Source organism: Phyllobates terribilis, unplaced genomic scaffold (genome assembly GCF_046119375.1).
Source record: "Phyllobates terribilis strain yellow unplaced genomic scaffold, ASM4611937v1 Scaffold_12__6_contigs__length_324123572, whole genome shotgun sequence".
Taxonomy (NCBI): domain Eukaryota; kingdom Metazoa; phylum Chordata; class Amphibia; order Anura; family Dendrobatidae; genus Phyllobates; species Phyllobates terribilis.
Window position 1 is genome coordinate 147,191,062 of NW_027362772.1, and position 26,834 is coordinate 147,217,895.

General features: G+C 44.0%; 1 protein-coding gene across 5 annotated transcripts in view; it reads right to left on the reverse strand.

The window, feature by feature from the left end:
* Positions 1 to 26,834, reverse strand: part of BRSK1 (BR serine/threonine kinase 1) — a 386,555-nt gene that overhangs the window by 33,059 nt on the left and 326,662 nt on the right. For all 5 annotated transcript variants that reach the window (XM_073656345.1, XM_073656344.1, XM_073656348.1 and 2 more), the window contains one exon: positions 1,291 to 1,455. In XM_073656345.1, the coding sequence (XP_073512446.1) occupies positions 1,291 to 1,455 (165 nt within the window). The remainder of the gene's footprint in view (positions 1 to 1,290; positions 1,456 to 26,834) is intronic.

Here is a 26,834-nt window from a genome sequence, read left to right on the forward strand (position 1 = left end):
CATTTTTAGAAAGGTGCCAACAATTTTGTCCGGCCCATTTTGGGGGTTTTGTGTTAAATTATGTCCCATTTACCTTATTTTCTCCAATACACACAAAGGAAATAAACATGTGTATGACAAAATATTGCGTAATTGCAATAATTCTCTGGGAGAAATATTTCATTTTCTGGAATAACTTCAAGGGTGCCAACACTTTCGACCTTGACTGTATTCATCAAATGACAATCACAAATATGGTAAATTAATTCACTAATCCATCCCACTGGGCAGTGAATCAACAAACCATAAATTAGACGAACATTTATCTCACTTCTAGCCAGGAGCCTGAACTTTATTTCACTTTGAATCTTGTTATTTAACAGCTATGTTATAAGGTGTATCTGTGTATTTTCCAGCTCTGCTAAATGAAGAGAATACAGCTGTTCCCACAGAATTAGTTTTCAAGAGGGTGACATAGCTGCATCTAAAGGAATAATCTGCAAGAAGGGGACATCTCTGCTTGTAAAGGGTTAGTCTGAGTCTCCCACTACGTACTGTACACAGACTCATAGCCACAAAAGACTGTGATAGAATTTATTGCAGTTTTTTTGTTCCAATCTCCATAATAAAGAGGAATATATCTTATTTTACCTCTTTATAACATTAAGCATTAAGAGTGAGGAATAAAACATGGAAAAAATTAAATGCCAGTATTACGCTTTTTAGGGTTGCCACACTTACTCCCCCAGAAATACAATCAAAAGTGATCAAAACGTCACATGTACTCTAAAATGATATAAATAAAAACTACAGCTCAGTGCGCAAAAATCAAGCTCTCACATAGCTCCAGAGTGTTTTATAAACGTCCTTTATGGCGTCAAGACCCTATTATGTCATTTCCTTTTCAGGTTTTATCATGTATATAAATCCCAGTTCTTTCTCCATCCATTATGGCCTGAGGAAGGCACAGGTTCAGTGCTGTAATGCATAGCTCTATGCAATTTTTTAATAAACTCTTTCTTTGGATATATTTGCCTCCTTTATTATTTTAATAATTTCTGAGCAGCAGCGCTTTTAAAGATTTCCCCAATTTTTTATTTTTCTATTTTGGTTTCAATTTTAATGGTGACTGCGACCAGCAGTAAAAGGGGAAACAGTAGCAGCTGCCTATCGTTGCCTTAGCACATGAACACCGTAGTGGGGCTAATACCAAACCATGCGAGGTTTCCTTGCGGACAGAAACCAGTAAGCAGACTTCGTATGTGATTAAAAAAAGAATCTAATTTCTTATAAAGAACCATGAATACTTACTCTTCATTCTGTAGTTCTAGTTTCAGTTTGGTTTTATCCCTGAAGCAACCCAAGGAATGCATACTATCCAGGACGTCTGGGTCAAACTCACTTACTGAGTGAATTCTTCTGATGGACACCTTTCGAGGAGTGGGCTGCTCAGGCTCTGGTTCATTTTTGCCACCCCTGCAGAAAGAATCAATACATATGAATATAGGAATACTAATGGGATGTAGCTTACAGAAGAATAACATTAGTTTGTCCACAACAGAAGCATTAATATTAATATAGTCATGCCACTCAGTAAAAGTGCCCATACACCTTAGACTGCTGCCCACTGAACTTACCCAATATCATCTGTCAGGGGAGAGTTGGGAAACCCTCATACACATCAGATATTAAGGCAATCCTTCCAAAGTCAACATTAATCAAATATGTATGGGGACCCTAAAGGCCCCCACACACATTAGACAAATATTATCTGAACCCGCCAGTATCAATGCTTTGTGCCAACAATCTAATGTCTTTTGGGGCCCCTAACAGTTGATTGTTGGGGAGAAAAGGATGCGGTGTGTCCAATTTTAGACTGACGATCCTTTCGTTCTCCAAGAGATTAACTGCTGACAAAGATATCTGGTGGCGGCTTTCTCATAGAGAATACACTACCACTTATCAAATGGAGCGCTCCTGTGTATGGGAGAGTCGGGTGAGATAGTTGCCAGCCGAATGATCAACTGAACCATTGTTTGGCTGACAGCTATATAAAGGGGCTTTCCCATGAGAGTACAAGATAACCCTCAACTTGGCCCAACCTGAAACACCTACTGTTCATCAAATATATAAGGGCCTCAAAGGCATCACAAGATGCCATTTGGGGCTTACTTTGGAGCTAGTCATTTGCCAGCAGGTCTATTTCTTATGAGATTATTCAGTCAAGATAGATACATTGTGGATGGGGTTGATAGATTACTGGTTATTAAGGGAATTGGTAAACCAAGACAAGCTATCAAACTTGGGGTTATTTAGTTTGGAAAAAAGAAGACTTAGGGGTGATCTTATTACAATATATAAAAATGAGGGGACCACAAAGGGATCTTTTTACACTTAGGCCTGCAATAGGGACAAGAGGGCATCCTCTACGTCTAGAGGAAAGAAGGTTTAATCATAATCACAGATAGTGATTCTTTACTGTAAGAGCAGTGAGACCATGGGACTTTCTGCCACATGATGTTGTAATGGTAGACACAGGGCTTGGATGACTTTATATAATATCATAGGGTATGAGTCCTAGATTTGGAGATGGTATGTTGATCCAGGTAAATAGTCTGATAGAGGTATGTAAAGTCAGTGAAGAATTTTTCTACTAATATGGAGGTATTGGCATCTGCCTCATGTTTTGTTTTTATCTATTTCTGAATCAACATGTTAGGTTATAGGTTGAATTCGATGGACTTATCTTTACCTTCAACCTTAAAACTAGCTACGAAACTAAAGTGTGTCGATGACATTGACTTTCCTCAAAACACTTTAAACCTTGTGGCAACAAGATATTAACTTCTCTGTAATAGTAATAGAATTTCAAATGTTTTTCCTCTGAGATCTGCAAAAGTGAAATTAACATTTGCAAAATTCCCTGGTGGGCTTGTGGAAATATTTGTCTACACATACACGTCTAACACTCTTGTGTACTTCAGAATGTCACAGATGGCATTATGCCCAAAAGTAGATGCGCTATTAGTAAAGACTGAATCCTATCTTCCACCATGCAAGAGCTTTAGATGTGTTTATATTGGAGTTTACAATTCTGCGACCTGATTGTCTACCTATATCAGTGGTTTCCAACCTGAGTGTTTGTTGCATACTGGTCAGAGTTTTTTCAAAAGAACATGGCCACAAGAACTGTCATTTTTGCAACGTTCCTACCCAATTGAAGAATAGAAAAATGCTTAAGAAATTCCCATAATGGTTTAAACAGACAGTAGCAATATTTACAAGATAGAAAAGACTGGCAACTCAATGAAAACAGAAGCAAAAATAACACAAACCACCAAAACACATAAAGAATAGAAATAAAGAAGCCACACTGAATAATAATTATCTTAATCTTTTTATTTTATATAGCACCAACATATTCAATATACAATCTAGATTCTCTATCAGTATATCTTTGGAGTGTGGGAGGAAACTTGAGAACCCGGAGGAAATCCAAGCAAACACGGGGAGAACATACAAACTTTTTGCAGATGTTGTCCTTGGTGGGATTTGAACCCAGGACCCCACTAACCACTGAGCCACCGTGTTGCCCCGTGAATCTGTTGTATGTAATATCTTAATCATGCCTGACATAACCCATTGTCTTATAAAGCAAAAATAGCAGATGTGAACAGAGCTTTAGCTAATAACAGATCGTTATCTATGGTTAAACATTCTGCTGAAAGCATTTATCCACAGTACAAAGTATGTAGGTTTTACATCGAGCAGAGGTAAGAAATGATAAACTTTTAAGACAAATCACAAATATATTACATAAACTTGATAGGTTCCAGTTCATTAAGGTGTTTATTAGTGTTGAGCCACCCCCGTAGTGTTCGAGTTCGGTTCGGTTCGTCGAACACCTTCGAACACCGTTAAAACCAATGGCAGGCAAACAAAAACACATAGAAACACGTAGAAAACACCTTCAAAGGTGTCCAAAAGCTGACAAACTGCTCAGAAGACATAACTAACACATGGAAAAGTGACAAGTACATATAGTCATGCAAAAAGAAAAGAGGTGGAGGAGTAAAAGGAGGGGGAGACACAGATATAGGCATGTCATGCCCTTCTAAAATCCAAAAAGTGAGAAGCCGACACGGCCAGTCCGTTCCTGCCCGTGCCACCTCCGTGTCGCCGGGTTTGTGCCAGAGCCGCGGTGGACCCTGACGGCCAGCCCCCCTCTCCCAATACTGGTGCCTGTCCGCTGGTGGGTCGAGCGAGCCCCCCTGTGGTGGAGGCAGCTCTAAGCTTTTTCATTTAAATTGTCTCTCTAATTTGAATGAATACACTTTAAATCCTTTTACAAGGATCTATTGGAGGGCAAGTCTCATGCCAGCAGCCGCGTAATTCCAGCTCCAGTAGCGTCCACTAAAGCTGCTGCAGTTAAAAAGCTTTTATAAGGATCGAGCTCGGCTGTCCACCGCAAGGCATCCTACTGCCAGTCCCAGCCCCTATGTCTTGGGGTGCCTCCTGATGCTCTTCACTGAGTATCCCGTGGTCCCGAAGCATTTCCTTTGAAAAAATTAAGTGTCCAAACTACAGGTGGTGTAGCTTGCTTAACAGCCGGGATAATCCGCTGACTAGCAGACACTGCTACTAGGCACAAAGTATTTCCTGGGCTAGATGCAGTTAAAAATTTGTAATTAGATACTCTCGTTGGATGCTGAGAAAGCATTCCATAGTGTCTCCTGGCACGCCATATATTATTCTCTTAAAAAGCTTGGGGTAGGGGTCTAGGGGACACTTTTATAGCCCAAATCACGGCCCTGTATCGCAATACGTCACTTAGGCTGAAGATAAATGGAACTGTAGCACCCTGAGGGCTCGGTTGCTACAGAGGTATTGCACCTCACCCAGAGGTGTGATATCTCACTCTCAGGTAAGGATGGAGCGTGGATCAGGACCCAACACCTGCATGCATTACACCAAATTGCCGTGGGGCAGAGCGACCAATATGCCCCTGAGATGGGCACGACAGTCCCTGTCCCTGGCTGGAGTGGGGGGAGGGAACACTGAGGAAGGGGAACCCTGTAGTGCAGGAGCAGGGAGGAAGCAGTTCCTGGGTGCATTGAGAAGGGAGTATAAAAGGTGAGCACCATCTTAGTTCAGTGCAGAGAAGTCTGAGCAGAAGTGACAGGGAGCAGGGGCTCTGCATGAGCTCTGCTCTGGAGGCGGGCCTAGTAACAGAGGCCCAGGCCTAGAAGAGGGAGAAGGAAGGAAGAGGAGAGGAGAAGGCTCCAGGAATGAGGAACGAAGGGATCCCAGGGGTGCGGACGGGCGAGTCGCCACCGCACGCCCGAATCCACCTGTGTGGAGGGGTCAGGCCAAAGGGGGAGACCAGTCCCCGAAACTAGTGGAGGCGAGAAACGATCCTCAGCTAGAAACCGGAGGCTGTGACATTTTATGTGGCGCAGCCCCTCGCTACACCAGCTAGGAAGGCATCACATAGGGTCAGGGAAACTGGCGCCAAGTTTACCAAGAGGAGGCCCGAGGCAGCCGGACAGAAGGGTTGGTAAGAAAGGCCAGACAAAGGACATACAAAGGGGGTCCTGTGAAGCGCTCCAAAGTTATCTGGGAGTTGTCTGAGCCCCTCACCTGCTGAGCACAGTACGACGTGGGCAGCCGTTACCTGCAGAAGTGGTCTGGATAATAAGAACTGTGAGTAAAGGCCCTGGACTGCATCACTGACTCCGTGTCGTTACTGCTGCTGCCCTGCACCATCACCCCCATCCTCCGCATACACTGCCCTGAGGCTATACTCCTCCCGTGGGGAGTTATGCTACGCTCTGCTGCACCCACAACACCAGCCTCAGCGGTCTGCCCTGCAGCGGCGGTTCACTCTGACTGCAATCCACGGGTGGCGTAGTCGGACGTTTAAACATCAAAACCACATAAATAGTTCCGCCACTGGTTTGACCGCCCTGAGCCACGGAACCGGGTCGCCGCCACGGAGACTACAACCACGAGCATCCACCAAAAAGGGTCCGGCTCCGGGTGTCCCAAGGCAAAGGGGGCACGTCAGAACATTTTCATCACCTTTCATAATCACCAATGGGACAAGGCAGGGATGTCCTCTGTCCCCTCTATTATACATCCTAGTGACGGAGCACCTGCTCTCATCAATTCGCCATAACCCCAATATTAGGTGGATTGAGGTAGGAGGCACCGAGTACAAGTGCTCTCTATTTGCTGATGATGTCCTAGTATATACAGTGCCTACAAGTAGTATTCAACCCCCTGCAGATTTAGCTGGTTTGATAAGATGCAAATTAGTTAGAGCCTTCAAACTGCAAACGAGAGTAGGTTTTATGAACAGAAGCATAAATCTTACAAACCAAAAAGTTATGTTGCTCAGTTGAATTTTATTAAATTTTAAACATAAAAGTGTGGGTCAATTATTATACAACCCCTATGTTTAATATTTTGTGGAATAACCCTTGTTTGCAATTACAGCTAATAATCGTCTTTTATAAGACCTGATCAGGCCGGCACAGGTCTGTGGAGTTATCTTGGCCCACTCCTCCATGCAGATCTTCTCCAAGTTATCTAGGTTCTTTGGGTGTCTCATGTGGACTTTATTCTTGAGCTCCATCCACAAGTTTTCCATTGGGTTAAGGTCAGGAGACTGACTAGGCCACTCCAACACCTTGACTTTTTCCCTTTTGAACCAGGCCTTGGTTTTCTTGGCTGTGTGCTTTGGGTCGTTGTCTTGTTGGAAGATGAAATTACGACCCATCTTAAGATCCTTGATGGAGGAGCGGAGGTTTTTGGCCAAAATCTCCAGGTACGCCGTGCTATCCATCTTCCCATGGATGCGGACCAGATGGCCAGGCCCCTTGGCAGAGAAACAGCCCCACAGCATGATGCTGCCACCACCATGCTTGACTGTAGGGATGGTATTCTTGGGGTCGTATGCAGTGCCATCCAGTCTCCAAACGTCACGTGTGTGGTTGGCACCAAAGATCTCGATCTTGGTCTCATCAGACCATAGAACCTTGAACCAGTCTGTCTCAGAGTCCTCCAAGTGATCATGAGCAAACTGTAGACGAGCCTTGACATGACGCTTTGAAAGTATAGGTACCATACAGGCTCGTCTGGAACGGAGACCATTGCGGTGGAGTACGTTACTTATGGTATTGACTGAAACCAATGTCCCCACTGCCATGAGATCTTCCCAGAGCTCCTTCCTTGTTGTCCTTGGGTTAGCCTTGACTCTTCGGACAAGCCTGGCCTCGGTACGGGAGGACACTTTCAAAGGCTGTCCTGGCCGTGGAAGGCTAACAGTAGTTCCATAAGCCTTCCACTTACGGATGATGCTCCCAACAGTGGAGACAGGTAGACCCAACTCCTTGGAAAGGGTTTTGTACCCTTTGCCAGCCTTGTGACCCTCCACGATCTTGTCTCTGATGGCCTTGGAATGCTCCTTTGTCTTTCCCATGTTGACCATGTCTGAGTGCTGTTCACAAGTTTGGGGAGGGTCTTAAATAGTCAGAAAAGGCTGGCAAAAGAGATCTTTAATCCACACATGTGAAGCTCATTATTCTTGGTGCCTGAACTACTTCTTAATACTTTAGGGGGACCAAACAGAATTCTTGTGGTTTGAGGGGTTGAATAATAAATGTCACTCTGAATTAACTTTTTACGTTTTTAAAAAAAAAAAAAAAAAAAATTTGCTGCAGTGCATTTCCCACTTCCAGGCTGATCTACAGTACAAATGTCACAATGCCAAGTTAATTCCGCATGTGTCAACCAGCAAAATCTGCAGGGGGTTGAATACTACTTGTAGGCACTGTATCACTCAATCACATATATCCATCCCTGCTGTTATGGCTGAAATAGATCACTTTGTTACATGGTCAAATTTTAAAATCAATGCAGTGAAGTCTGAGGCCCTCGATATCTCCCTCCCCAAATCCATACAGGATTCCATCCAGTCCAACTTTTCCTTTGCCTGGCCCTCACAGGGTATCAAATACTTAGGAATGCCTATTCATAGAGACCTCTCCCGTCTATGTTATCTTAATTTTGGGCCCTTTATTGAACAACTCCATACAGACCACGGTTGGCAAGTTAGAACTGTAAGATTCACTACGTGAACCACTGGTGTTTTGTGGAAAAGCACATGTACACTGTGTTCCAAATTATTATGCAAAAAGTGGTTAGGAGTGATAAGGGAAGAATTTGTTTGTTTGTCAGTTAAACTCATTGATGGTGATGTGTGTCAGGGCTCTTTATATCACTGTAAGCAATTGCAGACACCTGTGCTAATTAGTTTGGCAGGTGTGTCCAATGAAAGGCAAGACCTCTTAAGAACGCTATCCTACATTATTAAGCAGCGTACATTTTCTGCCAAAATGGGAAAGAAAAAGGATGTGTCGGCTGCTGAGAAGCAACAAATTGTGGAGTGTTTAGGTCAAGGCATGACTACAATCAACATTGTGCGATGATCAGGATGAAGTGTCTTGGCAATCAAGAAGTATGTAGCTGATTCACAGTACACACGTGTGCGTGCTGATAAGGGCAAATTGAGGACTCTTTCCTACAGGCAATTACGTCAGGTTAAAAGAGCAGCGGCAAAAAAGCCTTGTCATAGCAGCAGACAAGTTTTTGAAGCTGCTGGTGCCTCCAACGTCCCCCGAACAACAAGATGCAGGGTCCTTCAGAGGTTTGCAGCTGTGCGTACGCCATCCTGTCGACCTCCTCTATCCACTGCACACAAGTAGAAACGGCTCCAGTGGGCCAAACAATACATGAAGACTGATTTCAAAACTGTTTTGTTCACGGATGAGTGCCGTGCAACGCTCGATGGTCCAGATGGATGGAGTGGAGGATGGCTGGCTGATGGACACCCCACGCAAACACGGCTACAGGGCCAAGAAGGAGGAGGTGGAGTAATGTTTTGGGCTGGAATCATGGGGAGAGAGATTGTCGGCCCCTTTAGGATCCCTGAAGGGGTAAAGATGAACTCCATAATGTATGTGGAGTTTCTCAAACAGCACTTCCTGCCATGGTTCAAGAAGAAGAACCGTGTATTCCACAGCAAGATCATTTTCATGCACATAACACATCTGCATCTCTGGCTGATATGGGCATAAAAGGGGACAAACTTATGGTGTGACCCCCATGCTCCCCTGACCTCTACCCCATTCAGAACCTCTGGAGCATCATCAAAAGGAGTGTCTATGATGGCGGGAGGCAGTTCACATCTAAGCAACAGCTCTGGGAGGGTATTCTGTCCTCATGCAAAACAATTGAAGCAGAAACCATCCAAAACCTGACAAATTCAATGGACGAGAGAGTTCAGAAGCTCCTTTTGAACAAGGGGTCCTATGTGAAAATGTAACATCACCTAGAATAAAGTTTTGAGTTGAAAACTGTTTGATTTCAGTTTCTAATAACCTGCTAATGCTTATAATTTCAAAAATGACCATTTTTTTGGTCTTTATTAAAATGAAAAGGTTGATCGAAGAGTGTGGGGGATCTAAGAGTGTGGCAACCCAGTAGTCAGGATTACTTCGAAATCTGACAATCTGAGGGTCATGTTGCAGGTAGTGCACCAAGAAGGCACTTATGTGTCTTGCGCATCTCGGAGCCCCAAAATTATTTTCCGGGCTAGATGCAGCTAAAAATTATTATTGATTTTAAATCTGGTGGAGCTTAGTATAGATGGCCTAATAGAATCAGTACTGCACACTGCTACAAAGCCCAAATTATTTTCCAGCCAAGATACAGATAAACATGATTAGTAATTTTAAATCTGGTGGAGCTTAGTATAGATGGCCTAATAGAATCAGTACTGCACACTGCTACAAAGCCCAAATTATTTTCCAGCCAAGATACAGATAAACATGATTAGTAATTTTAAATCTGGTGGAGCTTAGTATAGATGGCCTAATAGAATCAGTACTGCACACTGCTACAAAGCCCAAATTATTTTCCAGCCAAGATACAGATAAACATGATCAGTAATTTGAAAGCTTAAAACGGTTGGTGAGGTGATTTTAACCAATCATCAAGCTTTTACTCTCCCCAGGATGACACAGGGGTAGAAAAGTCGTTTCGGATCCATGATTTGTTCATCTTTATGAACGTGAGTCTGTCTACATTATCAGTGGAGAGCCGCGTGCGCTTATCTGTCAGCACACCACCAGCAGCGCTGAACACACGTTTAGACAGAACACTGGCTGCGGGGCATGACAAGATCTCCAAGGCGTAAGTGGCTAGCTCCGGCCATTTATCCAGATTGGAAGCCCAAAAAGAGCAAGGGTCCAGTGACACAGTCATGGCTTCAATGTTTACTTGGAGATACTCCTGTACCATCGTCTCTAGGCGTTGACTATGTGTCAGACTTCTTGTCTCCTGTGGCCTTGCAAAGGATGGGCTAAAAAAGTGGTGAAATGATTCCGCAAAATTGATGTTACCAGCAGATACTGTGTTTCTGTTACGGTTTGAGTGCTGAACACTCGACGGTCCCACGGTTGGCAAGTTGGAACTGTGAGATTCACTACGTGCACCACTGGTGTTTTGTGGAAAAGCACATGTAAGATTCTGCAACAGTCTCTGCTGATACTCCTGCATGCGTGCATCCCTTTCTATGGCAGGAATAATTTCTGCAAATTTACTTTTGTACCGGGGATCTAACAGTGTGGCAACCCAGTAGTCAGGATTATTTCTAATTCTCACAATTCGAGCGTCATGTTGCAGGTAGTGCAGCAAGAAGGCACTCATGTGTCTTGCGCATCCAGGAGCACCAAGTCCCTGTTGTGTTGGTGGCGAGGTAACAATCATGCTTCCTTCCTCTGTCCTCTCCCCCCAACCTCGCACAACAGAAATGTGATCAAGGTCTCCCTCATCTGATGAGTCTTCCATCAGTTCGTCCTCCACTGCTTCCTGGACTCCTGCACCTTCCTCACTAGTTTGGCTGCTACCATGCGCCCTGGTAAAACCATCTCCCCCACTCTCACATCCCTGCCGACCGTCTGGACCTTGCAGATGTTAGCCCTTCCGCATACAACTCCTCCTCCTCTACTTCCTCCACCTCCTCTTGTGCCACCACCTGACTCCGAATTCTGTTTAACATGTGCTCCAGCATGTAAATCACCGGAATAGTCATGCTGATAATGGCATCGTCAGCACTAAACATCTTCGTCGCCATTTCAAAACTGTGCAGAAGGGTGCATAGGTCCCTGATCTGAGACCACTCCTCCAGCGTGATTTGCCCCACCTCTGGATCTCGTTGGCCCAGGCTATACGTCAGAACGTATTGCACCAGGGCTTGTCGGTGCTGCCACAGTCGCTGCAACATGTGCAGTGTTGAATTCCACCGGGTAGGCACATTGCATTTTAGCCGGTGAAGTGGCAGGCCCAACGACTTCTGTAGAGATGTAAGTCGCTGAGCTGCAGGATGCGAACGGTGGAAGTGAGCACACAGCGACTGTGCCCTCTGCAGAAGGCCATCTAGTCCGGGATAGTGGGCTAAAAATTGCTGGACAACCAGGTTCAACACGTGAGCCATACAAGGCACGTGTGTGACATTGCCCTGGCGAAGGGCCGCACCCAGGTTTGCAGCTTTGTCGCACACGGCCTTCCCTGGTTTCAGGTCCAGTGGAGACAACCATTCATGAAATTGGTTCTCCAGAGCTGACCACAACTCCTCAGCTGTGTGACTCACATTTCCCAGACATTTCAAAGTAAAAACCGCCTGATGACGTTGAGCCCTACTGCCAGCATAGTAAGGAGGTGTGCAGGATCCCTTCTGCGCAGTTAGAAAGCTTGTGGCATGACCAGACAGGCTTTGGGTGCAGGTGGAGGATCGAGAGGAGGTTGAGGAGGCAGAAGCAGTGGAGGAACTTTGAGATAAAGAGGATTGACGCACAACTCGTGGGGACGGCAAGACTTGGACAGCAGCCCCTTGTCCTGCTGTCACCATAGTTACCCAGTGCCCAGTCAGCGACATGTAACGCCCCTGTCCATGCCTACTCGTCCAAGTGTCTGTGGTGAAATGCACCCTGTCACACACAGAGTTTCTCAAAGAAGCGGTGATGTTGTGTGTGACATGCTGGTGGAGCGCAGGCACACCTTTCTTTGAGAAGTAGTGCCGACTGGGCATCTGGTACTGGGGCACTGCGACGGACATAAGGTCTCGAAAATCCTCTGTGTCCACCAGGCGGAAAGGCAGCATTTCTGTAGCCAAGAGCTTGCAGATGGTGAAATTCAACCTCTTAGCTTTCTCATGGCTAGGAGGAAATGGTCTTTTACTTGTCCACATCTGAGGGACCGAGGGCTGGCTGTTGTGCTTAGACGGGGTTGATAAGGGTGTCCCCGGCAAACTGCCGGTCTGTGAGGAAGATGCAGGCGGACATGTTAGGTTGCCTTGAGCCAAAGGTGGTGCTATCGATGTCGGACAGCGCTCAACACCAGCTGGTGTTACCACCTCCAAAGAAAATGATGACCTGCCAATCACGCTGGCTGTTGCGGGTAAAGAGGTGGCAGGTCTGCGTCCCAAAACAGGTGTGACTGCTGTCCCCCCAGTCACAGAGGATGAAGAGGCCGCGGATGCACAAGATGTGGCAGACGGTGGTTGGCCCGGCCGGCTAGGCCGCATTGTAGCACAGTGAGCTTCCCACTGCAACTTATGCTTCATGTCCATGTGCTGGTACATGCATGAAGTACTCAAACTATGTATTTTTTGGCCTCTACTTAGCTTTTGCTGACAAATGTTACAGATAACACGAGTTGGGTCATCTTTATCGATCTGAAAAAATGCCCAGGATATGCACGGCTTAGCACCCATGCGACCTGAAGAGCCACCACGACTTGTGGTGAGAGGCAGAGTTGTGTTTGAGGATGCAGTTGTTGACGTGCTTCCAGTACTACGTCTCTGTCCAGGAAGGCGCAACCTGACCTCGTCGTCACTAGCATTCTCCTCCACCTCCTCTGCTGACCTCATCTCTTGGCTGACTGTGGGTTGACAGTAAGTGGGATCTCCAACCTCATCATCATCACCCTGTGTGTTATCACACCCGTCGTCCTCAGAGCCAACCTGTTCCTGCCCTGAGAAAAAACTAAAGTTGTCGCTCCAATCAGGTATTTGAGTCTCATCATCGTCTTCCTCATTGTCTCCACCAACAGGAGTTACAGTTTGGGAATGAGGGTCTACATTATGGTCAGAACCTTCTGCGTCTGGTCCTGCATCCGACTCATAAAGATTCTGGGCATCAGTGCAGATCATTTCCTCGTCTGGATTCACAGAAGCGCTGGAGCCGACCTCTGATTCCCAGGCTATAGTATGAGTAAACAGCTCTGCAGACTCAACCATCTGTTCTACCTCATACTCCAACGGGCAGTTGGAGATTTGGGAGCTGTGAGGAAGCAAGTGCGATTGGGGTGACACCTCTGAGGACTGGAGTATTTGTGATGTTGAAGTTGATGTGGAGGAGAGCCCACTTAAAGGAGCACTTGATATCCATTGAAGCACCTGCTGTTTTTGTGCCTCATCTGGAATTTGTAGCGATTGGCGTGGCCGTAAGAAAGGGATCTTATCACATTGTCCGCTAAAAGAAGTAGACATTTTAGTCTGGCTGGAAGATGGTCTTTCTTCTGCAGATGTTACTGTTGCTTTAACACCTACCCCACGGACACAACCTTTTTTCCCCTTCCCAACACGCCTATTCCCCTTTCCACCAGCAGCAGGCCTTTTTCCACTCATTTTGGTGGTTAACTAATTCACAACTCTGGAGTTGTTTGCACAAAAAAACAATGGATGGGAACCGAGCAGAGCTGAGTGGCCAAACTGCGGTATTAGGCCAAAACTATTGGCTGGGTTAGATGCAGAAAAAAATTATATTCAATTTGCAACCTGATGGAAGTCAGTATAGATGGACTAATAGACCAAGTCCCACACACTGCTAGAAGCCCAAATATTTTTTCAGAGCTAGATGCAGAAAAAAAATATTTTTAATTTGTAACCTGATGGAGGTCAGTATAGATGGACTAATAGACCAAGTCCCACACACTGCTAGAAGCCCAAATATTTTTTCAGAGCTAGATGCAGAAAAAAATTATATTCAATTTGCAACCTGATGGAGGTCAGTATAGATGGACTAATAGACCAAGTCCCACACACTACTAGAAGCCCAAATATTTTTTCAGAGCTAGATGCAGAAAAAAAATATTTTTAATTTGCAACCTGATGGAGGTCAGTATAGATGGACTAATAGAACAAGTCCCACACACTGCTAGAAGCCCAAATATTTTTTCAGAGCTAGATGCAGAAAAAAATGATATTCAATTTGCAACCTGATGGAGGTCAGTATAGATGGACTAATAGAACAAGTCCCACACACTGCTAGAAGCCCAAATATTTTTTCAGAGCTAGATGCAGAAAAAAATTATATTCAATTTGCAACCTGGTGGAGGTCAGTATAGATGGACTAATAGAACAAGTCCCACACACTGCTAGAAGCCCAAATATTTTTTCAGAGCTAGATGCAGATAAAAATTATTTTTAATTTGCAACCTGATGGAGGTCAGTATAGATGGACTAATAGACCAAGTCCCACACACTGCTAGAAGCCCAAATATTTTTTCAGAGCTAGATGCAGAAAAAAATTATTTTTAATTTGCAACCTGATGGAGGTCAGTATAGATGGACTAATAGAACAAGTCCCACACACTGCTAGAAGGCCAAATATTTTTTCAGAGCTAGATGCAGAAAAAAATTATATTCAATTTGCAACCTGATGGAGGTCAGTATAGATGGACTAATAGAACAAGTCCCACACACTGCTAGAAGCCCAAATATTTTTTCAGAGCTAGATGCAGAAAAAAAATGATATTCAATTTGCAACCTGGTGGAGGTCAGTATAGATGAACTAATACAACAAGTCCCACACACTGCTAGAAGCCCAAATATTTTTTCAGAGCTAGATGCAGAAAAAAATGATATTCAATTTGCAACCTGGTGGAGGTCAGTATAGATGGACTAATAAAACAAGTCCCACACACTGCTAGAAGCCCAAATATTTTTTCAGAGCTAGATGCAGAAAAAAATTATATTCAATTTGCAACATGGTGGAGGTCAGTATAGATGGACTAATAGACCAAGTCCCACACACTGCTAGAAGCCCAAATATTTTTTCAGAGCTAGATGCAGAAAAAAATTATATTCAATTTGCAACCTGGTGGAGGTCAGTATAGATGGACTAATAGAACAAGTCCCACACACTGCTAGAAGCCCAAATATTTTTTCAGAGCTAGATGCAGAAAAAAATTATATTCAATTTGCAACCTGATGGAGGTCAGCATAGATGGACTAATAGACCAAGTCCCACACACTGCTAGAAGCCCAAATATTTTTTCAGAGCTAGATGCAGAAAAAAATTATACTCAATTTGCAACCTGGTGGAGGTCAGTATAGATGGACTAATAGAACAAGTCCCACACACTGCTAGAAGCCCAAATATTTTTTCAGAGCTAGATGCAGAAAAAAATTATATTCAATTTGCAACCTGGTGGAGGTCAGTATAGATGGACTAATAGACCAAGTCCCACACACTGCTAGAAGCCCAAATATTTTTTCAGAGCTAGATGCAGAAAAAAATTATATTCAATTTGCAACCTGGTGGAGGTCAGTATAGATGGACTAATAGACCAAGTCCCACACACTGCTAGAAGCCCAAATATTTTTTCAGAGCTAGATGCAGAAAAAAATTATATTCAATTTGCAACCTGATGGAGGTCAGTATATATGGACTAATAGAACAAGTCCCACACACTGCTAGAAGCCCAAATATTTTTTCAGAGCTAGATGCAGATAAAAATTATTTTTAATTTGCAACCTGATGTAGGTCAGTATCGATGGACTAATAGACCAAGTCCCACACACTGCTAGAAGCCCAAATATTTTTTCAGAGCTAGATGCAGAAAAAAATTATATTCAATTTGCAACCTGATGGAGGTCAGCATAGATGGACTAATAGACCAAGTCCCACACACTGCTAGAAGCCCAAATATTTTTTCAGAGCTAGATGCAGAAAAAAATTATATTGAATTTGCAACCTGATGGAGGTCAGTATAGATGGACTAATAGACCAAGTCCCACACACTACTAGAAGCCCAAATATTTTTTCAGAGCTAGATGCAGAAAAAAATTATTTTTAATTTGCAACATGATGGAGGTCAGTATAGATGGACTAATAGAACAAGTCCCACACACTGCTAGAAGCCCAAATATTTTTTCAGAGCTAGATGCAGAAAAAAAATGATATTCAATTTGCAACCTGGTGGAGGTCAGTATAGATGGACTAATAGAACAAGTCCCACACACTGCTAGAAGCCCAAATATTTTTTCAGAGCTAGATGCAGAAAAAAATTATATTCAATTTGCAACCTGGTGGAGGTCAGTATAGATGGACTAATAGAACAAGTCCCACACACTGCTAGAAGCCCAAATATTTTTTCAGAGCTAGATGCAGAAAAAAATTATATTCAATTTGCAACCTGATGGAGGTCAGTATAGATGGACTAATAGACCAAGTCCCACACACTGCTAGAAGCCCAAATATTTTTTCAGAGCTAGATGCAGATAAAAATTATTTTTAATTTGCAACCTGATAAAGATCAGTATAGATGGACTAATAGACCAAGTCCCACACACTGCTAGAAGCCTAAATATTTTTTCAGAGCTAGATGCAGAAAAAAATTATATTCAATTTGCAACCTGATGGAGGTCAGTATAGATGGACTAATAGAATGATGCTATGCCCAAAAGGTTTTACTTCACTAGGTGCAGTAAAAAAATTGGTATTCTATACACAGGTGGTGTAGCTTGCAACACAGATAGGCTACTCCACTGACTAACACACTCTGCAATAGGCCAAAAAGGATTAGCTTTGCTAGATTTAGCCAAATGCTGTGAAAAAAACTTGCACAGCACTGGCACAGACCTGCCTGGCAAAAACTGATAGGAACTGATGTAACTTAGCCCTGAAAAGGACTGCAATTACAATTAGTCTTTACTCCCAACCTATCTATTTAAGAGCACAGACCTGCCTGATAAAAGTCGTAGGAAATGCTGTAACCTAGTCCTTAAAAGGACTGCAATCACAACTATTCCCTACTCCCAAGCTATCTGTAGATTTGTGCGAAAATTGGCTTGAAATTAACAAGGTATAGCGCACACAGCAACAGCGGTGCCGTCTAACACGCAGCTGCAGCAGTGAGAAAATGGTGGCGACGGGGAAAATGGCTGGGTCTTATAGGGCAAGGACATGTGACATACATTGCCAATGACACATGCCCTTGCTTGTGTGAAAAAAAGCACTTCACTCCATGTGTGCGCTGCTGATAGGCTGACAGATTGCACCTCCCCACTGTAAATGCGGGAAAGAGAAAAAAAAATGGAGATCTTCATTATTCCTGCAGAGATCCATCCCCTGCCCCTCCCCCCACCCCGCTGTACACTCAAACTGCATATTAACATTAATTTTCATCATTACTGAGAAAAAATCCAGTTATGATTTTGGTGCACGAACAGTTATCGAACATAACCTCGAACAGCCGAATTTTTTTCAAATCGTTCGTGTTCGCCGAACGGCTCGAACACCGCCCAAAACAGCTCGAATTTGAGATTGGCGAACAGTTCGAGTCGAACAACGCTCATCTCTAGTGTTTATGCCAGAATTCTAGCATAATACACCTTAAAAGTAGTAAGATTTTGGTGTAAATTTGTGACTTTTGGCACCAGTTTTGTCCATCTCCACCAAAGTGGTTCAAGATGGAGTTGTGGCAATATTCGCCCGTCTAATTCAAAATCAGTTGTTGAGTACCTTATGCCAGAAATTTTACTCCAGTCTCTGCCTGGAGTAAGATTTCTGGTGAGCAGCACGGAGGTGCATGCCACTTGTAAGGTACGCCTGATTCATTAAGTGAAGTGTGCCTCATAATGTATCAGGCACCTCTTACTCCACCATGCCCCTCCATTAAGACTGGCATTTACAACATCAGTCATAAAGATGGGCATGTAGGAGTAATACAGTGGCATGTAAAAGTTTGGGCACCCCTGGTCAAAGTTAGTGTTATTGTGAACAGTTAAGCAAGTTGAAGATGAAATGATCTCTAAAAGGCCTGAAGTTAAAGATAACAGATTTCCTTTGTATTTTAGGCAAAATATATATATTTTTTAATCTTTTACATTTTAAAAATGACGAAAAAGGAAAATGGATCAATGCAAAAGTTTGGGCATCCTGCATGGTTAGTACCTAGTAGCACCCCCTTTTGAAAGTATCACAGCTTGTAAAAGCTTTTTGTAGCAAGACAAGAGTCTTTCAATTCTTGTTTGAGGGATTTTCATCCATTCTTCCTTGGAAAATCCTTCCAGTTCTGTGAGATTCCTTGGTCATCTTGCATGCACTGCTATTTTGAGGTCTAGCCACAGATTTTCATTGATGTTCAGAAGAGGGGACTGTGAGGGCCATTGTAAAACCTTCAGCTTGCACCTTTTGAGGTAGCCTATTGTGTATTTTGATGTTTATTTAGGATCATTAACCATTTGTAGAAGCCATCCTCTTTTCAACTTCAGCTTTTTTACAGATGGTGTTATGTTTGCATCAAGAATTTGTTGAAATTTCATTGAATCCATTGTTCCCTCTACCCGTGAAATATTCCCTTGTACCATTGGCTGCAACACAACCCCAAAGCATGACTGATCCACCCCCTTGCTTAATAGTTGGCGAGATGTTATTTTCCTGAAATTTGGTGGCCTTTTTTCTCCACACCTACCTTTGATCATTGTGGCCAAAGACTTCTATTTTAACCTTTTCGGTCGACAGAACTTGTTTCCAAAATGTATCAGGCTTGTTTAGATGTTCTTTTGCATACTTCTGATGCTGAATTTTATGGTGAGGCTGCAGGAGAGGTTTTCTTCTGATGACTCTTCCATGAAGGTCATATTTGTGCAGGTGTCTCTGAACAGTAGAACAATGAACCACAAAGCTAGAGTCTGTTAAATCTTTCTGTAGGTCTTTTGAGGTTAAGCGGGGGTTCTGATTTGCCTCTCTAGCAATCGTACGAACAGCTCTCACTGAAATTTTGGTTGGTCTTCCAGACCTTATCTTGACCTTCACTGTTCCTGTTAACTGCCATTTCTTAATTACATTTCAAACTGAGGAAAGGGCAACTTGAAAACACTTTGCTATCTTCTTATAGCCTTCTCCTGTTTTATGGGCCTCCACCATTTTCATTTTCAGAGTGCTAGGCAGCAGCTTAGAAGAACCCACGGCTGCTGTTTTTTGGCATAAAGTTAGAGGAGGCTTGGTTTTTATAAAGCTGGGAAATTTTCATCACCTGGTATTTCCTAATGATGGTAGTGAACAAGCCATAAACCTTACAGACTAATTAAGGTCAGAAACCTTGGTCAAAATTATCAAAGCACACAAATCTCCAAGAGTGCCCAAACCTTTGCATAGGCCCATTTCCCTTATTGTAATTTTTTAAAATGAAAAAAAAAGACCATCTATATACTTATTTGCCTAAAATACAACTGAAATATGTCATCTTTAACAATATGCCTTTTAGAGATCATTTCATCTTCAACATGCTTAACTGTTCACAATAACAATGATTTTGACCAGGGGTGCCCAAACTTTTACATGCCACTGTATGCTCCTAACTGATTAAAAGGAGCATGCCAATTCAGTGGTGTGAGCCTCCATGTGCCTTATCAGAAATGTTACTCCAGTTGGAGACTGGAGTAACATTTCTGAAGTAAGGAACACCGTCACTCTTAATGAATTTGTCAAGCAGGTGTTGCCATGTCCCATCCCACCCATGCTCCTCCCCAGCTCCACCCATTTTGGCAGAGATGCCAGAAACTGGAGTAAAAGTGCCAAAAGTCAAAAACTTTTTGTCCAACTTCGTTTTGCACAAAAATTCAGTGACACTCGAAGGTGTTTTGCACCAGAATGAATCAGGACCATGGTGTTCTTAACCATGCACCCGAATGCTCCAAAAATCACTTTAAAAAACTCTAGGTTCTGTATTGGATTGCCACAAATGAGTCATGTGGTTGGTGTCCAGTTCAGGAACAATTGCACAGTCCTGACATTTAGCCAACCGATGTAAGTCACTATGAGCCTCAAACAGAAAGATGTTAGTCAAGCCAGGAGGAATCGGGTGAAGTGCATGACTGTGTGGACTGCTCCTGGTCTTGACACCAGGCCCTACTCTTGCTCTGGCCTACTAGACTCACCCTTGCATTTCATTGTCCACTGAATCAAATTGACACTATACAATTCTTTACAAAAACTCTGACTGCTTCCACCTGCTACAATAACAGCTTATCGCTGGCGAAACATTTTTGTTATATCGAGGTCTCCTCCAAGGACATTTGCCCTCTTTTCACATACAATGGATCATCCAACAAAACAGCATATTAGTCATTATGTGTGCACTAGGTACATAAGACAAAGAGCATTGTTATATTACAATTAGAGATGAATGATTGTCTCCGTTTCACTATTTTAACTGATTTGCAGCTTTGAAGATTCACTGTTCCATAGAATACAATAGGAGACTAGTTTGCCTATTAATTTAAAAAGTGACAACCAATAAGACCGCAATATGTGGCCACCTGATCGCAATATGTCAGGTTTGTAAAAAAATATGCTACAAAATATTACAATGTTCGGTACAAGATGCTTCGGGGGACAGCCGTCTAATGTATATCGGGGCCTTTAGTCTTGGAAGTAACTAGGAAAATCTTGAATATTTAAAAAGTTTCTTCGCTTTAACTTTATTTTAACAAATGTGGTAAGAAATAATAGAAATAAGTGGATCAATTCGTGGGACTCTGCACCAGCGTCCAGGTCAGTGGTATCTAGTGGCTAAACGGGAAGCCAGCGAGTCTCTTACCTTCCGGAGTCCCCGGAGTGGCATTTGATTTGTCAGACGTGCAACGTCATCTATACAATGTGAGGCACAGCCTCGCGGGGGACACCGAAAAGTAAGAGATTCGCGGGACTCTTGTCTAGTCGCCAGGTACCAATGACATGGATGCTGGACCGAAGTCCCACGAATTGATCCACTCATCTCTAATAAATAAGCTGCTGCTGGGGCTGTTCACATATCTGTGGTTTTTCACAGACTGAGCAGTCCGCACAAAATCACGGGGAAATGTCCAATATTGATCTGATTGTTGGATCACAATCGACAATACAAGTCCCTTGGTTCATGATAAAACTGGACAGCACTCGGCATCTGAGTGCCGATTTTCAAAGACTGTTAGGAGAAGGTGGAGAAACTTTTATTTTTTTCATGTACAAGAAAAACTGTTGGAACTCAGACAAAACTCTGATCAATCTCTGTTGAAGATTTGACCGAAATCAATGATGAAACTCGATCAGTTTTTCTCGTACGTGAAAAAACCTGACATGTGAGTGAGCCCTTTACATCAGAGTTTAGCTCAAGTTTCATCAGTTTTTCTCAGATAAGAAACAACAAACAAAAAGGTTTGTATATCTGCTGTTCGATTTTATTCACTGACCCATAGACTTGCATTGCCAATTTTTATCCAAAATTCAGATCAATATCAGACATATGTCACAGGTGTGTCAGAGGTGACAGACAGTCGCCCTGCAGTTGGTTGCAGGAGATCTCTACGTTTGGCATTACAGACATCTTCTTAGAGGCTGGCTGTCTCTAGGACCCAGCTGCTACCTCCCTCTGGCTAATTAGCTCCCTGTCCTGGGTGTATAAATACCTGGTGTGTCTGAGAGGGAGGTACCGACGATATTTATTACTACTTGTGAGGCTTTAGTAAGAGCAGTACTTCGTCCTCTCTGGAGCTTGAGGCCATATGCGCATTTGTCTGGAGCCGTCTAAAGCTAAGCAATTCCCCCCTGTTTGTCTACCCTTGATGTCTAAAGAGTTTAGTGGAGATCTGGACTGGTGCTCATCTCCTCCCTTCCCTAGCCTTAGCCATACGCCAGGGAAAGACAGGGCGAGGCACGCGTGCGGCGATTGGTGAAGAGCCAATATAGGGACGGTAGTTGAAACATGGTGACACTAGACCAGTCTAGGAGGTCTCCACTCCCCCCTTACCCTAGTGTCTGGGATACCTTTCCCTCTTCCCTCTGTGTTGCACTAAGTCTTTCCCACACCTTGTGTGACATTATCGCCGGCCGAGTACGTTTTGAAAAGGAAAAAAAAAAAAACTGACATTTTTTTTTTCTCTGTGTGTTTTTGGGCGTGGACCTTTTTTTTCTTTCCTTTCTTCCTTGGTATGGGTTCAGTTGCAGAGCAGCTGCACAGACTGTCTCTGGAGGTGAATGAACTCCACGGTGAGGTACAGCAGCATCAGCGGCTACAGGTCGCCAATATGGAGGTCTCTGCAGGTAGGCCTGCTCAGCCTGAACCCAAGATTGCCCTCCCGGACAGGTTTTCTGGAGGTAGGGGCAAGTTTTTTGTATTCAAGGAGGCCTGCAAACTATATTTTAAACTTCGTCCTTATTGCTCCGGAAATGAGGAGCAAGGGGTTGGAATTGTGATCTCTCTACTGCAGGGCGATCCTCAATCCTGTGCGTTTTCTTTACTGCAGGACTCAGTTTGTCTCCAGTCTGTGGAGGGGTTTTTCGGGGCTCTGCCCCTTATCTATGATGACCCTGACTGAGTCACCTTGGCTGATTCTAGGCTACGTCGCCTTCAGCAGGGGAACCGGTCAGTGGAAACGTACAGTTCGGAATTCCGTAGATGGGCAATGGATTCCAAATGGAATGACTCAGCCCTTAGAAGTCAATTTTGTGAGGGGCTTACTGAAAGGTTAAAAGATCCCTTGGCAGTATATGAAACCCCTCGGTCCTTGGAGGCTGCCATGTCTTTGGCCATACGTCTTGATAGACGCCTTCGGGATAGACGGGTGACGCCACTTTCTCCGGGGCCTTTTTGTCGGGGTTGTGAACCTCTGCCAGGGGAGCGGTCTGGGGGTGAACCAATACTGGGGGAGGTGGAGGAACCCATGCAGTTGGGGGTGTCTCTTCATCATACATCTCCCCGGAGATTCACAAGAAAAAAGGCGTATGTTTTTTTTGTGGGAAAAATGGACATTTTCTTGGGACCTGTCCTTCAATTCCTAAACAAAAGGAGGGTCGATTAACTCTTGGTAGTCTAGAGTTGGATAAACAAGCTGTGCATTTGTGGCCAAACTGTAGTTCCCGCTTTGTCCTGACAGCTGAGGTGGTGCTAGAGAGCAAAAAAGAGAAAATTTCTGTGTTTGTTGACAGTGGAGCCGGAGTCAGCATGGTGGATGCTGAGTTTGTGAAAACTCATGGTCTTGCTTGCTGTACTTTAGATAAACCTATTTCCATTTTCGCCATTGACTCGGCGCCACTTGCACAGAAAGCATTTACTCAGATTGTACATATTGTGAAACTGAGGGTTGAGTCAGTTCATTGTGAAATAATCCCTTACTATGTCCTGGACAATCTTCCCACACCGATTGTCTTGGGCATCCCTTGGCTTGTTAAACATAATCCGTTGGTGGATTGGCAAACCGAGGAGATTATTGAATGGGGAGATTACTGCCATGAGAACTGTTTAGATATTTCCCTTGCTACTGTCTCTACGGAAATATTACCCGCTTTTCTGTCTGGTTTTGAGGACGTTTTTTCTGAGAAGGGATGTCAGGATTTGCCTCCTCATCGTGCTTATGACTGTCCTATTAACCTGACCCCCGGAGCTAAACTAACAAAGTCCAACTGTATAATCTTTCTGGCCCTGAGAGACAAGCCATGAAGGATTTCATTGCGGAAAGTCTGGAGAAGGGACATTTCAGACCCTCATCTTCACCCGTGGCGGCAGGGTTCTTCTTTGTAAAGAAAAAGATGGCGGTCTACGTCCCTGTTTAGATTTCCGGGAATTAAAACAAATTACAATCCGTGATCTATACCCTCTTCCTCTGATTCCTGATTTGGTCACTCAGGTTGTGGGACTAAGGTATTCTCCAAGTTGGATTTAAGGGGAGCATACAACCTGGTTAGAATCAGAGAAGGGAACTAATGGAAAACAGCATTCAATACCCCGGAAGGACATTTTGAGAGTCTCGTTATGCCTTTTGGTTTGACCAATGCACCTGCGGTAATGCAGCATTTCATAAATTATATTTTCCATTATTTGGTGGGGAGGTTTGTGGTGGTCTATCTGGACGATATTTTGGTTTACTCACCTGATTTTGAGACTCATCCGGGGCATGTTAAGCAGGTGCTCCAGATTTTAAGGGCTAACAAGAAGCTTTATGCCAAACTAGAAAAATGTGTTTTCGCTGTTCAGGAGGTGCAGTTTTTGGGGTACTTGTTGTGATTTTCGGATGGATCTGCCGAAGATCCGTGCAGTCCTTGACTGAGAACGTCCCGAGAGCCTGAAGGCTCTACAACATTTTCCGGGCTTTACTAATTTTTACCGGAAAGTCATCCAAAATTACTCTGTTATAGCGAAACCCCATACCGACATGACTAAGAAGGGGTCTGATTTTTCCAAATGGTCGGATGCTTCCATCCAGGCTTTTTCTTCCTTAAAGAATCATTTTGCCACTGCACCTATACTCAGTCAACCCGATGTTTCTCAACCCTTTATTGTGGAGGTTGATGCGTCAGATGTCAGGGCTGGGGCTGTGTTGTCTCAGGGTTCGTCCCCTGGTAAATGAAATCCATGCGCCTTCTTTTCTAAAAAATTGTCTTCGGCTGAAATTATGACGTGGGTAATAGGGAACTTTTGGCTATCAAATTGGCGTTCGAGGAATGGCGACATTGGTTTGAGGGGGCTGTTCATCCTATTACTGTTATTACTGACCATAAGAACCTGTCATAACCTGTCTCAACCCTAGGCAAGCCAGATGGTCCCTGTTTTTTACTAGGTTCAATTCTGTTGTCACTTTTCGTCCAGGGGTCAAAAATGTCAAGGCTGATGCTTTGTCCCGGAGCTTCCCTCGTGGTGGTGACCATGAGAACCCTGCCCCGATATTACAGAAAGGGGTACTCATTTCGGCACTTTATCCTGAACTGGAGGGTGAGGTGTTGGAGGCTCAGGGGGACGCCCCTGCCCTTCAGGAAAGTTATTTGTACCATCTAATGTGCGCCGTAAAGTAAATAAGGAAAATGATAACTGTGCTTGCTGGGCATCCAGGAGGTAAAGCAACCGCGGACCTCCTCTCTCGTCATTTTTGCTGGCCGGGATTGCATCGGGATGTGATTGAACACGTAGCTGCTTGTAGTATTTGCGCGCGTTCTAAGGTTTCGCATACCCGTCTGTCTGGTACTCTTCTTCTGCTACCTATCCTTAGTAGGCCATGGACACACTTGTCCATGGATTTTATTACTGACCTACCAGTTTCTGCAGGCAAAACGGTGGTTTTGTTGGTAGTAGATAGGTTCAGTAAAATGGTTCATTTTGTCGCATTGCCTGCGCTTCCAAATGCCAAAACACTTGCTCAGGTGTTCATAAATGAGATTACGAAGCTTCACGGGGTTCCCTCTGATGTGGTGTCAGATCGAGGGACCATGTTGCATTTGGAGAGTCCCTGTGTGCCCAAACATTGGAGCTCCCCCACAAGTGACCCCATTTTGGAAACTAGACCCCCCCAAGGCACCTATCTAGATTCATAGTGAGCACTTGGAACCCCAGGTGCTTCACAAATTGAGTCATAAAAATGAAAAAGTGTTTTTTTTTTCACTTTTTCATTTTTACGAATCAATTTGTGAAGCACCTGGGGGTTCCAAGTGCTCACTATGCATCTAGATAGGTGCCTTGGGGGGTCTAGTTTCCAAAATGGGGTCACTTGTGGGGGAGCTCCAATGTTTGGGCACACAGGGGCTCTCCAAACGCAACATGGCGTCCGCTAACAATTTGAGCCGATTTTCCATTCAATTCGTTAGCGGACACCATGTCGCGTTTGGAGAGCCCGTGATGTGCCTAAACAGTGGAGCTCCCCCACAAGTGTCCACCTTTTGGAAACTATACCACTCAAGGATTTTATTAAGGTGTATAGTGAACATTTTGAACCCAGAGGTACGGCACAGAATTTGTTTACATTAGGTCATCATATTGAATAAGTTGTCATTATTCTTGAGCGCAAGTGCTCGCTACTTGAGTTTGCATCGGGTACTCAGGTATGCACCATGTACAGCGTGTGCTCGAGTGACATGCTCGAGTCCCTGCTCCGCATGTTTCACGGTTATTAGACACCCAAAAAAAAACATGCGGGGATCGCTCGTGCATGGCAGGCAATCCCCGTAAAGTTTTTTTGGCCGCGAAGCATATGGGGCAGAGACTCGAGCATGTCACTCAAATACCCACGATACTCAATGCATACCAGAGCACCCGATGCAAACTCAAGTAGCGAGCACTTGCGCTCAACACTAGTCGCCATATCGTCATCTTTTTTTCTTACTTTTGAAAAAAATCCCAACCCCAGCCCTAACCCTAGCACAACCCTAACCATAGCACAACCCTAGCCCTAGCACAACCCTAGCCCCAGCACAACCCTAGCCCCAGCACAACCCTAGCCCCAGCACAACCCTAGCCCCAGCACAACCCTAGCCCCAGCACAACCCTAGCCCCAAACCCAGCCCTAACCCTAGCCCAATCCTAACCCAAGAGTTTATTTTTGACGCCGTTCCTTGTGCGGTATAAGTGATTAGACGACTTTATTCTTCAGGTCGGTGTGATTACAGCAATGCCAGAATCATATGGGGTTTTTATGACTGACAGCTGTCACACACTAAAAGACGCATTTTTTGTAAAATCTAGTTTTTGCATCGCCA